General features: G+C 45.2%; 1 protein-coding gene across 1 annotated transcript in view; it reads left to right on the forward strand.

The window, feature by feature from the left end:
- Positions 1–9,169: 9,169 nt before the first annotated feature.
- Positions 9,170–12,870, forward strand: part of LOC118214420 (FERM and PDZ domain-containing protein 4-like) — an 89,024-nt gene continuing 85,323 nt past the window's right edge. The window contains 2 exon segments of the mRNA XM_035394344.1: positions 9,170–9,303; positions 9,557–9,621. Coding sequence (XP_035250235.1) covers positions 9,250–9,303; positions 9,557–9,621 — 119 coding nt within the window. The 5' untranslated portion in view covers positions 9,170–9,249.

The following is a 12,870-nucleotide window of genomic DNA, read 5'->3' on the forward strand; positions in this document are numbered from 1 at the left end:
GTATTGGCTTTGTAATCGCAGTTGTCGTCAAGACGACAAAAAAAACAAAAACATTTTCACGTGCTTATGTTTGTTTGCCAGTTCAACTATATTTTCTTAATAATTTTTAAGCAGCATTTTTTATTTAGTTGAAAATGAATTCACTGGGGATACATTGTTCCTGCATCCAGTGTCTACTTGAGTGGTGCGGTTCTTACATTCCAACGTACAGGCGGTGTTCCATATTCCATATTCATGTACGGACGGAGTGTAGCACAGTGGGTAAGGAACTGGGCTTGTAACCGAAAGGTCGCAGGTTCGATTCCCGGGTAGGACACTTCCGTTGTACCCTTGAGCAAGGTACTTAACCAAAATTGCTTCAGTATATATCCAGCTGTATAAATCTAATATATAAATAAAAATGCTATGTAAAAGTTGTGTAAGGATAAGAGCGTCTGCTAAATGCCTGTAATGTAATGTGATCACGGGCTGGCAGCCGCACTTCTGGAATTATTGCGGTTGGAACGGATGCCGCCGTCTCCTCGTTTCCGCGTTCGCCGTTCCCTCGTCTTGCCAGGAGGAACGTCCCCCGGAACGTTCTGGAATGTCGGGCCCCCCGCCCGCGGCGGTCCGCCGCGCAGATGGCGGTAACCGAGCCGCTTGCCGCCCGCGGTCCTTTTCCCGCCGATGCGCCCGAGGAGGGGGGGGCGAACGGCCGCGCGCGAACGGGCGATAACGCTCCGCTTCGCTGCCGATCAATCTGCGGGTCGACTCCAGCGAGGAAGGGCGGGCTCGTCGAGCAGCTGTTTTAACTGAAGGCTTCCGTTAGCCTATGCTAACGTGACCCGAGGTGGAACAGGAAAGAGAGGGGCTGTCAGCTGGGAGAGAGGGGCCTTCTGGCCTTCAGTGTCGTGTGTGCACTGGAGGAAGACCAGGCCCGATCTCCAGTGCTCCTGTGTTTCTTTTAATTTTTTAATTTATTTTTTTCCTTCTTGTCCTGGAGCAGGTGTTCAACCTTGCCGTTTAAAACCAAGGTTTTGGTTGGTCATGCCGCTGAAGATTTCAGCGTGAACTTGATGAGGAGGAAGAGGAGACCACGTGGATCTCACCACATGCCTAAACAGGCTGTTCCGTGTTGGAATGGTATGAGGGCAGCATGCGGTGTACGTGTTCAGAACACTGGGCCTTCGATTCGAATGGTTGCCAGTACAAAGTTGGGAAGACAACTGCCATTGTATGCCAAACGAGGGAGACCCTTCCCGCTGTATCTTTTCGATACGATCGTCCCCTCAATCACTCCACTGAATTTTCAGCTGTGAAACGGAGCAATGAGCTGGAAAAGAGCTGTCAAAAACAACCAAGTTTCGAAACTTCATCAGCTTTTCACTGGAAAAAGAATACACTCCTCCAACTCTACTTCTCTCAAAGGCTCCCAACCTCAAAGTCTTAGTCCTCCCCCCCTCTTCCTCTCTCATTCTCCCTTCTCTCTCACTCTCTCCCTATCCTCAGCCTTTCTGTGTTTTTTTGTTCCCCCCCCGCCAGTAAACAGCGAGCAAATCTCTGGCTCTTGTTATAGCTGTCGGCCTTGCCTGCCGCGGCGTGGCGTGGGTCTCTGGTCCCGATGCGTTTGATCAGCTCATACGGAGTCAGCGGCTGTGCTTCCTTTGGGTCTTTTTTTAAAAGGCTCTGAGCTGCGTACGTTTCCCTGGGGCTGGGCCTGAGCGTGCTCGGGTTCAATGACCCGTTTGTCTTCTCTGCAGGGACAGGGGAGGGACAGTGATCTATCTACAACTAGACTACAGGGGAGATTTCTTTATTTTATTTTTTTTGTGTTTTTTTTTTAGTCTCCTGAAGAACTTCCCTTCGGTTTGAAATGAGAAACCCTTTTGAATAAGTAAAGATCATTCTCCACATGAGTTTTTCTGTTGAAAGCCTTAAATCCATCCCAAATGTAGCTGGTTGTCTTAGCTCACCTATGCTTCAGTTTTTACTTTTTTTTTGTTAAAAAATTAATGCTTTTAGTTTCTGGCAAATCATGAAACTGCAGACTCACTCAATGCTGACAGTCCCAGTTTCGTTAGCCACAGTGAGGTATTATGGTAGCTGTAGGCATGGGGCAGATCGCTCTATATTTTATATATGCATTTATGATACCATGAGCTCCATAATGTTTGGGACAAGGAGATCCCCCCCCCCCCCTTGATTTGGCTCTGTACTCCACAATTTTACATTTGTAATCAATCAATTCACATGTGGTTAAAGGGCTGATTTTCAGCTTTTATTGAAGGTTATTTTAATACTTTTTGGTTTCACAATGTAACTGCACTTATCTTTGGGGTAAAAAAAGAAATTATTCATTTGTTTAATTACAAATCTGAAGTCTGTGGAGTACAGAGCCAAATCAAGAAGAAATGTGTCTGTTCCAAATATTATTGAGTTGACTGTATGTATATGGTGTATACAATAGCTGCTGTGTGTTTTATTTGGATAAATGCCATATTATGTAAGCTCAGTTTCTTTGGTTTGGACTTAAGATTTGTTGAACATTTGTCTGCTGTGTTCATTAATGAGAATCTTTAGCTTCATTGCCAGGGCTGCTCACCTGTAACTCATCTACTGTATAATTCACCATTTACTTGCATTCAGATTACCTGCTTCTCACTTCCCGGATGAAACCCTCCGGCTGTCCAGTGAAGCTAATTTTGTTACGACCGAAAAACAATCCTCTCCCTCAAAATTGCTTTGTCATCAAACGCATTGTTCGCTGCGGCATATATTTTATGACTGAACAGTAGAGAGGATTTTAGATAATGAAGGCATAGAGTCGAGCATTCCATTTTGATTCATGCGCACTGAATGAAAGCATTCTGTACTCGGAATGCTTTGAAGTGCAGTGTTCCTTTCTTTAACCCTTTTTAGGCATACACTCACAAATGTGTGATTAGAATGTTTTTAACCGAACATTCTGATGCTGTTGTAACAACCCCCATCCATCATCTATACTCGCTTATTCCTGGTCAGGGTCACAGGGGGTGCTGGAGTTAATCCCAGCATGCATACCAACCCACACAGACACACACAGGGAGAATGATGTAACAGTCACTACTAGTAAACTCAAAGCAATGGAGTTCTAGAACGCTGACTTGGAATTTTGAAAAAACAAAAACCTGCTCTTCAAAAGGTTAATAGTGGAAAATATATTTGGGAAGGGGGAGGGTTTATTGTGTCCTAGGGTGATGGAATATTCAGAAACTGCATGGCAGTTGTAGGACACAAATAATCATTAATCTAGTCTAGTTCTGCTGTGGTATTTCACTGGCATGGCTAGCAAGGAGAGCAAGGTCAGAACTGAAGGCCTTTGACATCAGAATGTGATTTTTCTCCTTCAATGCAAGCTAGCCATGAAGGAGAAAAGCTTATCAGCTTATCTGTAATGGACTATTGGTTTTTCTTGGTGATGTCAGGCCTTCTGTCTTTGGGATGCCAGGACATCATAGTCTCATGCAGTCTTCATGAGAGCTGATTCTCATTGCATGTTCAGTAACTGTTCAGTAACATTGTTGACCATCCCAAACGTATGCACTGTTGTTAATGCGTATCATTGATGGGTTTGCACTATTTCACTGTCCTGTGTGACGTGTAGTCTCCCATCTCAGTTCTGTAGCTCTGTCTCATGCCTCTCTTCAGGCAAGCCTGTAAGGGGACATGTGCCCTTGTGTGTGCTGCAGTTGGGTCTGTTACATAAGCACTGCGTAATATGTCAATATTTCTGTCACAATATCTTGTTATGTGTATATGTGTATTACTATGTGTGAATATATACTGTATATGGACGTTGTGCACATACTTGCGTGTAAGCACGTACAAATGGTATGAAAAGTGTTCCTTTTTTTAAAAGTAGTTTTTTAAAAACTATTTCTTACCTGCATTATGAATACATTTTTAGCAGCAATAATGATGTTAGCATTGCAGGTGATGGGGACGTGTTGAGACCAGGGAGGGATAACAGGCGATTGGTTTTTAAAAAATCATTCAGAGAAACCGTTTAAAGACGATGAATTAAATTTACCCTGAAGTCACCGGTCTCTGCATTATCCCAATCTTTCTCAGGTGGCCCCAGATACCATGACAACTGCAACTGGAACCCCTTCACGGAACCCGTTTCCAATTCCTGGAGGGAAACGATCTTTTTTGGGGGAGGTGTCAGTCCTATAATCGGGCCAAGCAGAACCTCTCTTGAAAGTGAGAGTGGGGGGGAGGGGGGGGGGCTAATGCGAGAGCGCCTAATGCAGTTTGTGTGCCTGGCGAGGCCCTAACGAAGCACTTACGAATGCAGCTGTGGCTGCCGTGTTACAGCCTTGCCGGTGTCAGATTTCAGGCCCGGGTGAGCTCCTGAGCCCCAGCCTCACATTGGGGCATCGATCCGCGCGTCCACTTTAGCGATGATGGAGCTCGTACAAGAAGAGGAGTAGCCCCAGCAGAGGCAGACGTACTGGGGAACGTTTCTCTCTCTCTCTCTCGCACTCGCTCCGGGACAGCTCCAGTTTTAAAGTCCTCACCATGGAGAACGCTCGGCCGGAGGGGGAGACCGTGGATTTGGATTTGGACGACGGTCGTCTGCCGGCGGTGGCGGTGTGGAATGTCGAGGTCACAGAGGCGCTGGAGTGAGTGTCTTTGCCGTAAAAAAAAAAAAAAAAAATGGCGGTTTCTTTGCCGAGCGACGCGTGCACATCTGTCGTGGTTCCCGCTCGGAGAGCTTAACTCCAGCGTCCGATTGAAAATGTTTCCACTGTATGGGTTAAAAAAAAAAAGAAAGAGAATAAAAGGGAGACTTCCTAGCTGAAAGTTATCGCTGCGATTTCATTTCTAATGAGACTGTGGTTTTGTGCTTCAGTTGTTTACTCTGGGACTGAAGTGACAGCGAAGTTATGCTGAGCAACAGTCACGGCTGCTCCATGCACGCCCAGTGCATCGATCATGACTTTGATCATGACAGTACAGATCAAGTAGAGCTGGTAACATAGCCAGATTTTCACTTTTTAAAATTTTTTTTATTAGCGAGTGACTCTCGTTGGTTCCAGTTTTGTGAAGCTGCTGTTAGCAGTGATCGGAGACGTCGTCGTCGTCGTTCCCTCGTTCCTCGCGTCTCCTCCGGGATTGCTCTCGAACTTTGCCTCGGAAGCTGTGCTCGAGAGCCGAGAGCCGTCGTGCAGAAGGTTTCTGAGACCCCATCTGTTCCAGCGCCGCGGAGACAGAGCGACCGCTAACGCGGCGCGATCGCAGGGCTTAGAAACGGCCTTGCCTGATTAAAAGAGAGAAACAGAGAGAGAGAGGAGGAGAGAGAGAGAGAGGGAGGGAGGGAGAGAGAGACAGGGGATACAGGGGGGTAGAGAGCGGGAGAGAGAGAGAAAGAGAGAGAGATGGAGGGGGAGAGAGAGAGGATACAGGGGGGTAGAGAGCGGGAGAGAGGGAGAGGGAGAGTGAGAGAAAGAGAGAGAGAGAAAGAGAGATGGAGGGGGAGAGAGAGAGGATACAGGGGGGTAGAGAGCGGGAGAGGGAGAGAGAAAGAGAGAGAGATGGAGGGGGAGAGAGACAGGATACAGGGGGGTAGAGAGCGGGAGAGAGGGAGAGAGAGAGAAAGAGAGAGAGAGAAAATGAAAGCGCGTTTGCGCTTTAGATGAGCTCCGCTGGTGTTCTGGGTAGCGCGTCCGCTCGGTGATCTCAGGCCCATTTTTTGTGTGAATATTGATTTTTTTTTTTTTTTTCTCCTGCGTTCCGGATAAAAGCTGATTATACGCTGAATCGGACCCTCCCAGAGGGCCTGGGAGAGTGGTGCTGATGGAGACTTGCTCTCCCGTTTCTGCAACATAATACTCAGAAGCCTTGCTGTCTGCAGATCACAGCTGCTCTCCCAGATCCTGGGCATTCTCTTCACCAAAGTTGTCTGGATGAAACTGCCTCAAGCCAAACAGCCCCATCCTCCATGTGATCTGGGGGAGGGCGTGTTTCATGAAGCTGGAAACCTGCACTGAGTAAAACCCTCAAACGGCACTTTTTTTAAACTTCAGTCCCTGTTCTAGATTTGGGAAGGGCTCCGTGTTTTACTCAGTGGCAGTTGTTCAGCTTTGTCACCCAGGGCCCAGGTCTTGTTTGGGCCATCCACAGTCTAACCGGCTATACAGTCTCACTGTGGCCGTTTACCATCCAGCATCTGAATCGCATTATTTTTTACATGAGTGTTGCTGTGGTGTGTGTTTTTTTTTCCAGAATTGCTTCAGTGTCACTCCTGATTATGTCGCAGAATTGCGGATGTTGAGGATCGTGAACCCCGTGGGTCCCTTGATATTGCAGTGATTGGAAATGGGGTTGGAGCTGTGACACATTGGAATAAGTGAGAATTAAGTTTTTATATATGGGAATGGCGGGGGCTGCTGGGTGACTCATCCTGCTAATCCGCTGTTCTAGTGTATGAGTAAGACCCCACATTCCGACTAACCTGATAACAACGTTGAGCATTTTAGATGTGACTAGCATCAGCTAAGTAGCATTGACAGATGTGTGTGTCATGTGATCAGTAGTGAGCGCTATAGCTATAACTAAAACTAATGATACTGGGCAGCTAGTGGGAGGAGCCAGGGTTGGTGCTGGTTCCTCATGAGAAATCGAGTAAAGGTCAGAGAGCTGACCCCCAAATCAGTTACAGTCTGCTGTGATTGGTGCCTGAAGTCCCCTGTGTAATACAGAGCTGACCCCCTAGGTCAGTTACAGTCTGCTGTGATTGGTGCCTGAAGTCCCCTGTGTAATACAGAGCTGACCCCCTAGGTCAGTTACAGTCTGCTGTGATTGGTTCCTGAAGTCCCCTGTGTAATACAGAGCTGACCCCCTAGGTCAGTTACAGTCTGCTGTGATTGGTTCCTGAAGTCCCCTGTGTAATGACTGCATGTTTCAATCCCTGTGCACATGCAGGAGAAACACATATGGGCCGTTAAACAGTAGCTCACGCAGTTATAAAGCGCAGAGGTTAAAATTAATACATAAATGCATCGACTTAAGTTGCAGAGTTTCGTTATTCAGCAGGGTTTGCTGAAAGGTTACTTGGCAGCTACCATAGAGCCTGGTTTCCATGTCGGTGCTGTAATATACCATTGGGCCTTGTGTGGCCCATGACTGCAGTGGTTTTGAGTTTTTTGGTTTCGGTGGTTTAGAGTAGTCTGAAAAATGTGAGGGAAAAATGTTGCAGGATTTGATGACGGTCTAAAGGAAAAGGGTTTTATGTGGGTACAGCGCAAGACGGCAGTGTAGTATAATGTGTAGTATAATGGTTAAGGGAACTGGTCGCAGGTTCGAATTCTCAGGTAGAACACTGCCCTTCAGCAAGGTACTTAAATTGCTTTAGCATATGTCCGGCTGTATAAATGGATGCAATGTAAGTGCTATGTTTAAAAAAAATAAAAGTAAAAAAAAAGTTGTGTAAGTCACTCTGGATAAGAGTGTCTGCTAAATGCCTGTAATGTACAAGCAAGTTTCCTTTGTGAACAAAGCTGATCTCATTCCTAAATGCAGAGATAGGCACTCATGTCTCAGCCCAGCTGAGGTAGAATATATATGTGTCTCATCAGGGCCTTTCAGGGTATTTACACCAGGATAGAAGACCTGGACACTGAACGTTACTGTGGCGTGAAGTTGTGTTTGGTTTTCAAAAAAACTAAAAAGAGAGTAATTGACCGGTTACAATTCCATTCCAAAAATACTGATTGACTATCGGTGTGTGCCAAAATGAGCTCTTTCACGCACGGTGCACATTACGTACCTCTCGTGAAAGACACACCGTCACCGTGATTCTCCCACGTGTGCTCCAGCCCTCTCTGATGCCGACTGTAATTTCTGGTTTCCTTGGATTTCCAGGAACGCCAAAGCAGGAAAGCTTGCAATGGTCCATTAAGCCTTCATCAAATTGCAGCATCTCCATCTCCCTTCCTCCACAGGGGTGTATGCTTTCCAGCATCCATTATCTTTGAGTAAATCTACAAATGCATTTCCCCCATGCTTTTAGGGACTGCACTGCTCACCGGTATAATCATATTGGGGTATTAGTATTATATTACAAATCTGAACCACCTGCGAGTCGCACATCTTTAGGTAACACTTTTTTTAGTTTTTATTTAACCTTTATTTACCCAGGGTAGGTTCGCTGAGCACGGATGCTCTTTTTCAGGAACGCCCTGCTTCACACTCATACACATTCACACCTGGGAGCTGCCCAGTACGACCACAGTCCTCTATGGTTGGCCACTGAGCAGCTCCACTGGAAGGAGAGAACATTTTTTAGCCGATTAAATCGGGGTGATTAGGTGGCAAGTTTTCTTGTTCTTGGTGCAGAAGGAGGGAGTGTGGATTGAGAATCACCGTTCCATGGTCTATTTTCTTATGGTTTCTTGTCACTGTTTTATCCCCGAAGCACTGTCTGCATGCCCAGTCCAGCCTGGCATGGCATGACTTGTTTAAAAGAAATGTTTTGTCATTGGCTTGATGCTGCATATTGTGCATCGATCAAGCACAGTGCTGTGACCATTTCAATTCATTCTCACGAAATTTTTGCATGAAACAACTGCTGTGTCAGGATTATGTCGATGATGAAAATTGTAATAGGCGCAATTAATAACCTATCATTTTAGTTTTACTTGGTATAACCTTTCATTAAAGTGTGATGTCATGCTGTCTGTGCCTCTTCCTGCTGTTACGTTTTTCTTTCAGCTTTTATCTGCTGTGAATTTTGCTTCATAATTGATGCTTTCTGATGACATCATCACTTCCCCATGCCAACGACATGCTTTATATGCATTATTATTTTTGTTTTTTTTACTTCAAAGACAACTGTCAGAATCCATATCATTATAACGCCCCAACCACCAATTGTTAGAGCACATTTTTATATCAGCATAGTCTTTTCATTTAAGTGTTAATCTTGTTGTAGTTCTGAGTGGCTATTTGATTCTGGTTTGGGAGATTGCAGAGTGAATTATTAAAGATTGAAGAATATACTTGTTTCTAGAAATTATAATTTAAACAACATCAGTGGTACGGCGTTCTAATAAAGAATAGTGACGGCATCATGAACTAAATATGTAATAAACGTAATAAGCATGATAATAATAATATGCATTGTCGAGAGGAGTTTAAGCCGTTGCTAATGCATAGCGCGTGCTGAAGCCGCCGCGCTGCAATGGTTAATGTTGTTGTGTTTAAGATGAGAGGCAGCGGCGGTCGGATATGCGTTTAAATCTGATTGTGGCAGCTGGAGCTGGCTTCTGTGGAACACAGCAGGTGAACAGAAGTCTTTAAAGGTTCAGAGTAATATCTATCCCCGCTGCATCCGCACGCGCGTCCTCCGGCTTCTCTCTCATCCGCGTCTCTGAATAATAGATACGTTTCCGCAAAAAAGCCGCGCGGGAAAAATGTGAAAGTTTTATCTATCTATCTATTTTTTTAAATATATATTTTTTTGCTTTAACTCTCCATTGAGGTTTGTGTCTTTCAAACCACTGGCTGAATAATTTGCACTTTAAATGCGTTACAGCAGCTGGTCTTGAAGATTGTGGCAGATAGGGATTATGGGAATGGGACGGTCCGTCGAGTCATGAGGTAATGCATCCGTATTTTTATTTCCATTTCTTTCTGCTGGGTCGTGTGGTGTGATCATGGGGAAATGTGTGTGTCCATGTGAAGATCCTGGGGTTCCTGGAACCTCTGGAGGTTGAGACTATACTACGCTCAGAATCAAACGCTTGCGTCTGGTACAAACTTTAAAATGATTTAAACTTTTTTTGGGGGGGGGATGTCTTCATGTATCTACCAACATCGGTGTAATTTAAACCTACTTTGCGGTAATTTTACTGAAAAAGTTTCAGCCTTTCATATTGTTTTCATTGTTCATGAACCAATTATAATTTCAGTGCAGAAATAATGCTTGGGAAGGATACATATTGATTGTGAATCAAGAGCAAATGTTAGAATTTTCCTTTTTTATTTTATATTGTTTTATTCACTTGCATATTTAGGAATGTATGCATTATTTTATTATTATTTTTAGTAAATATTGGGTGACAGCTGAATGTCATTGCCCTGGTCCTTGCAACAGAAATGGCCTTAGATCCATTACAGGCATTTTAGCAGACGTTCTTATCCAGAGCGACATGCACAACTTTTTGTGAATGAGGAGCTATAGAGTGTCATTTCTTTTTCTATCTCTCCATCTTTTTCCATCTGAAGTATCTCTCCGGTCCTCAATCCGTCTCTTCTTTTTTTCCTTCTGTCTCTGCCCATTTCTTTCAATCCATTTGCCTTTCATCCCATCTCTCCATCTGTCTCTTTGTGGGCCACTTTATCACTCTCTTTCTTTCTCTTTTCTCTTCACCTCACTTCATCTCTCTCTCTCTCTCTCTCTCTCTCCCCCCTCCATCTCCCTCTCTCTCTCTCTCTCCCACCCTCCCTCTCTCCATCTCCCCCCCTCTCTCTCTCTCTGTCTCTCTCTCTCTCTCTCTCTCTCTCTCTCTCTATTGACTTCTTGCCTAGGCCATCTTTATGTTGGACCATCCCTTTCAGTCTGATCTTTTCTCTCAGCGAGGCTGAGTCACAGCTGTTGCGTTCGCTGAATATGAAATTTATTTTGGAGGAGTGCAAAGAACCCCCATGCCCCTGGTGCTGTTAATGGCTGGAGACAGAGGTAGGTCCCCAACAGCAGGGCTGCCCAACCCTGCTCCTGGAGATCTACCGTCCTGTAGGTTTTCACTCCAACCCTAACAAAGCACAGCTCATTCAACAGCTAGAGCAGGGCTGCCCGAAAGTTTTATATTTAATAGCTATGTACAGACTCGCAGATCTTTGAGGATTGATGATGTGTAAATGAATGCCTGTGCTCTGTGCTTGAAGGTCACCGGCTGATTAATGAGTGGTGCTGCTCTTGAATGATTCATTGAAAAAAATCCTGAATGTTAAATCAATTCATATATTCATGTGAATGAATTTAAAAGTAGAAAATAATCATTAGCCGTCTCACTGTCGCCACTCAGCATTTCTCTTAGTCTGTCCACCTCTTTTCATTTCTGCACATATAGAGAATGCTCTCTTTCTCTCAATCCCCTCCTGTCTCCATTTCTCTTCACCTCCCTCCGTCTGACCACCTCCCTCTGTCTCTCTCCCTCTTTCACTCCGTGGCTCTCCCCATCCCTCTCTCCTCATCCATCTCTCCAGCTCTGCCCATCCCTCTCTCCTCATCCCCCTCTCCAGCTCTCCCCATCCCTCTCTCCAGCGCTCCGCTCTGTGGCTCTCCCCATCCGTCTCTCCTCCTCCCTCTTTCCGGCTCTGCCCATCCCTCTCTCCTCATCCCCCTCTCCAGCTCTCCCCATCCCTCTCTCTGCTCTGTGGCTCTCCCCACCTCTCTCCTCATCCCACTCTCCCTCTTTCCTCATCCCTCTCTCCAGCTCTCTGCTCTGTGGCTCTCCTCAACCCTCTCTCCCTCTCTCCAGCTCTCCACTCTGTGTAAAATGAGGCTGCTGCTCTTATGGTCACTGGCTCCAGGCCTTCAGGCTGAATGACTGAACGCTGTCCTGCTGAATATTTATGATCCGGCGCGGAAGGGTAGTGCCAAAGTCACTGTTTACTGACCTCAATAAAAACATACTTATTAGGCAATGCTGGTTTGCATCAGAAAATATTTCCAGGGCTGGAAAAACCAGGTTCAGGAAGTAAAAGTCCTCCACAGTATTTTGTTGCAATCACCTGGATTTGATAATTGGAATAATAATTTTTCAGCCAGGAGGTAGAACTTATTAGTGAAATCTAAATCTGGCTGGGTTTGTGGTTGGAAGAAACACGTGGCAGGACTTCTACTTTCTGACCGCTGGACTTTCCACCTCTGATACATTGTGAGATTTACAAAACTTCAATCTTTCATAAAAAGGATTTCTTATGATACTTTTTTTCTTAGACACCTCTAGATGTGGATGGAGTCTGAATTCGGTGAACTAAACAGGCCTGTATCTTAGATCATGCAAATAAAGCATACATTATGTGGCCAAAGTATGTTGGACACCTGACATCCAAAAAGTCATCCAAAATTATGGGAATTAATATGGAGTTGGTCCACCCTTTGCTGCTGTAACAGCCTCCACTCTTCTGGAAAGGCTTTATACTAGATGCTGGAGCATTGCTGCAAGGATTTGCATCCATTTAGCCAGAAGAGCATTAAGTGAGGTTGGGCAAAGATTGGGCGATTAGGCCTGGCTCATAGTAGTTGGCTTTCCAATTGATCCCAAAGGTGCTGGATGGGGTGGAGGTCGGGACTCTGAGGAGGCCAGTCAAGTTTTTCCACACCATTCTCGATAAAACCATTTCCATATGGACCTCATTGTGTGCCCAGGGACACCGCCATGCTGAAACAGGAAAGGGCCTTGCCCAAACTGTCGTGGAAGCACAGAATCGTCTAGAATGACTCAAAATCCCTCCGTATTTAACAGAGTTACTGCTGTTATTGTATGACAGTAACTCAGACGCGTAGAAAGAAAATGAACATTATTTTATGATGAGAAAGGTCTTGTTTTGCTCCGAGCACTCAAAGCAATTTGTATTATGTATTCGTTGACAATTAAATGTTAACGGATGCACAGTTCAGAGAAAAATAATTCTGCATGGAGCCCTTCTTGTGCATTGGCCTCCCTTTTTTAATGCATTCAGGACAAATCTACAAGCACGAGCGGCAAACTAAGGCCGTTTCGCCCTGTCAGACAGGCCTCCGCTTACACCCGAAAGTGTGGAGGAATGGAGTCACGCTTCAGTTATTATTAATTAAAAGTTTTATTGTTAGTTATTAGCTCAATTCATTAGTCCCTTTGG

Source organism: Anguilla anguilla, chromosome 15 (genome assembly GCF_013347855.1).
Source record: "Anguilla anguilla isolate fAngAng1 chromosome 15, fAngAng1.pri, whole genome shotgun sequence".
In the NCBI taxonomy this organism is placed as follows: domain Eukaryota; kingdom Metazoa; phylum Chordata; class Actinopteri; order Anguilliformes; family Anguillidae; genus Anguilla; species Anguilla anguilla.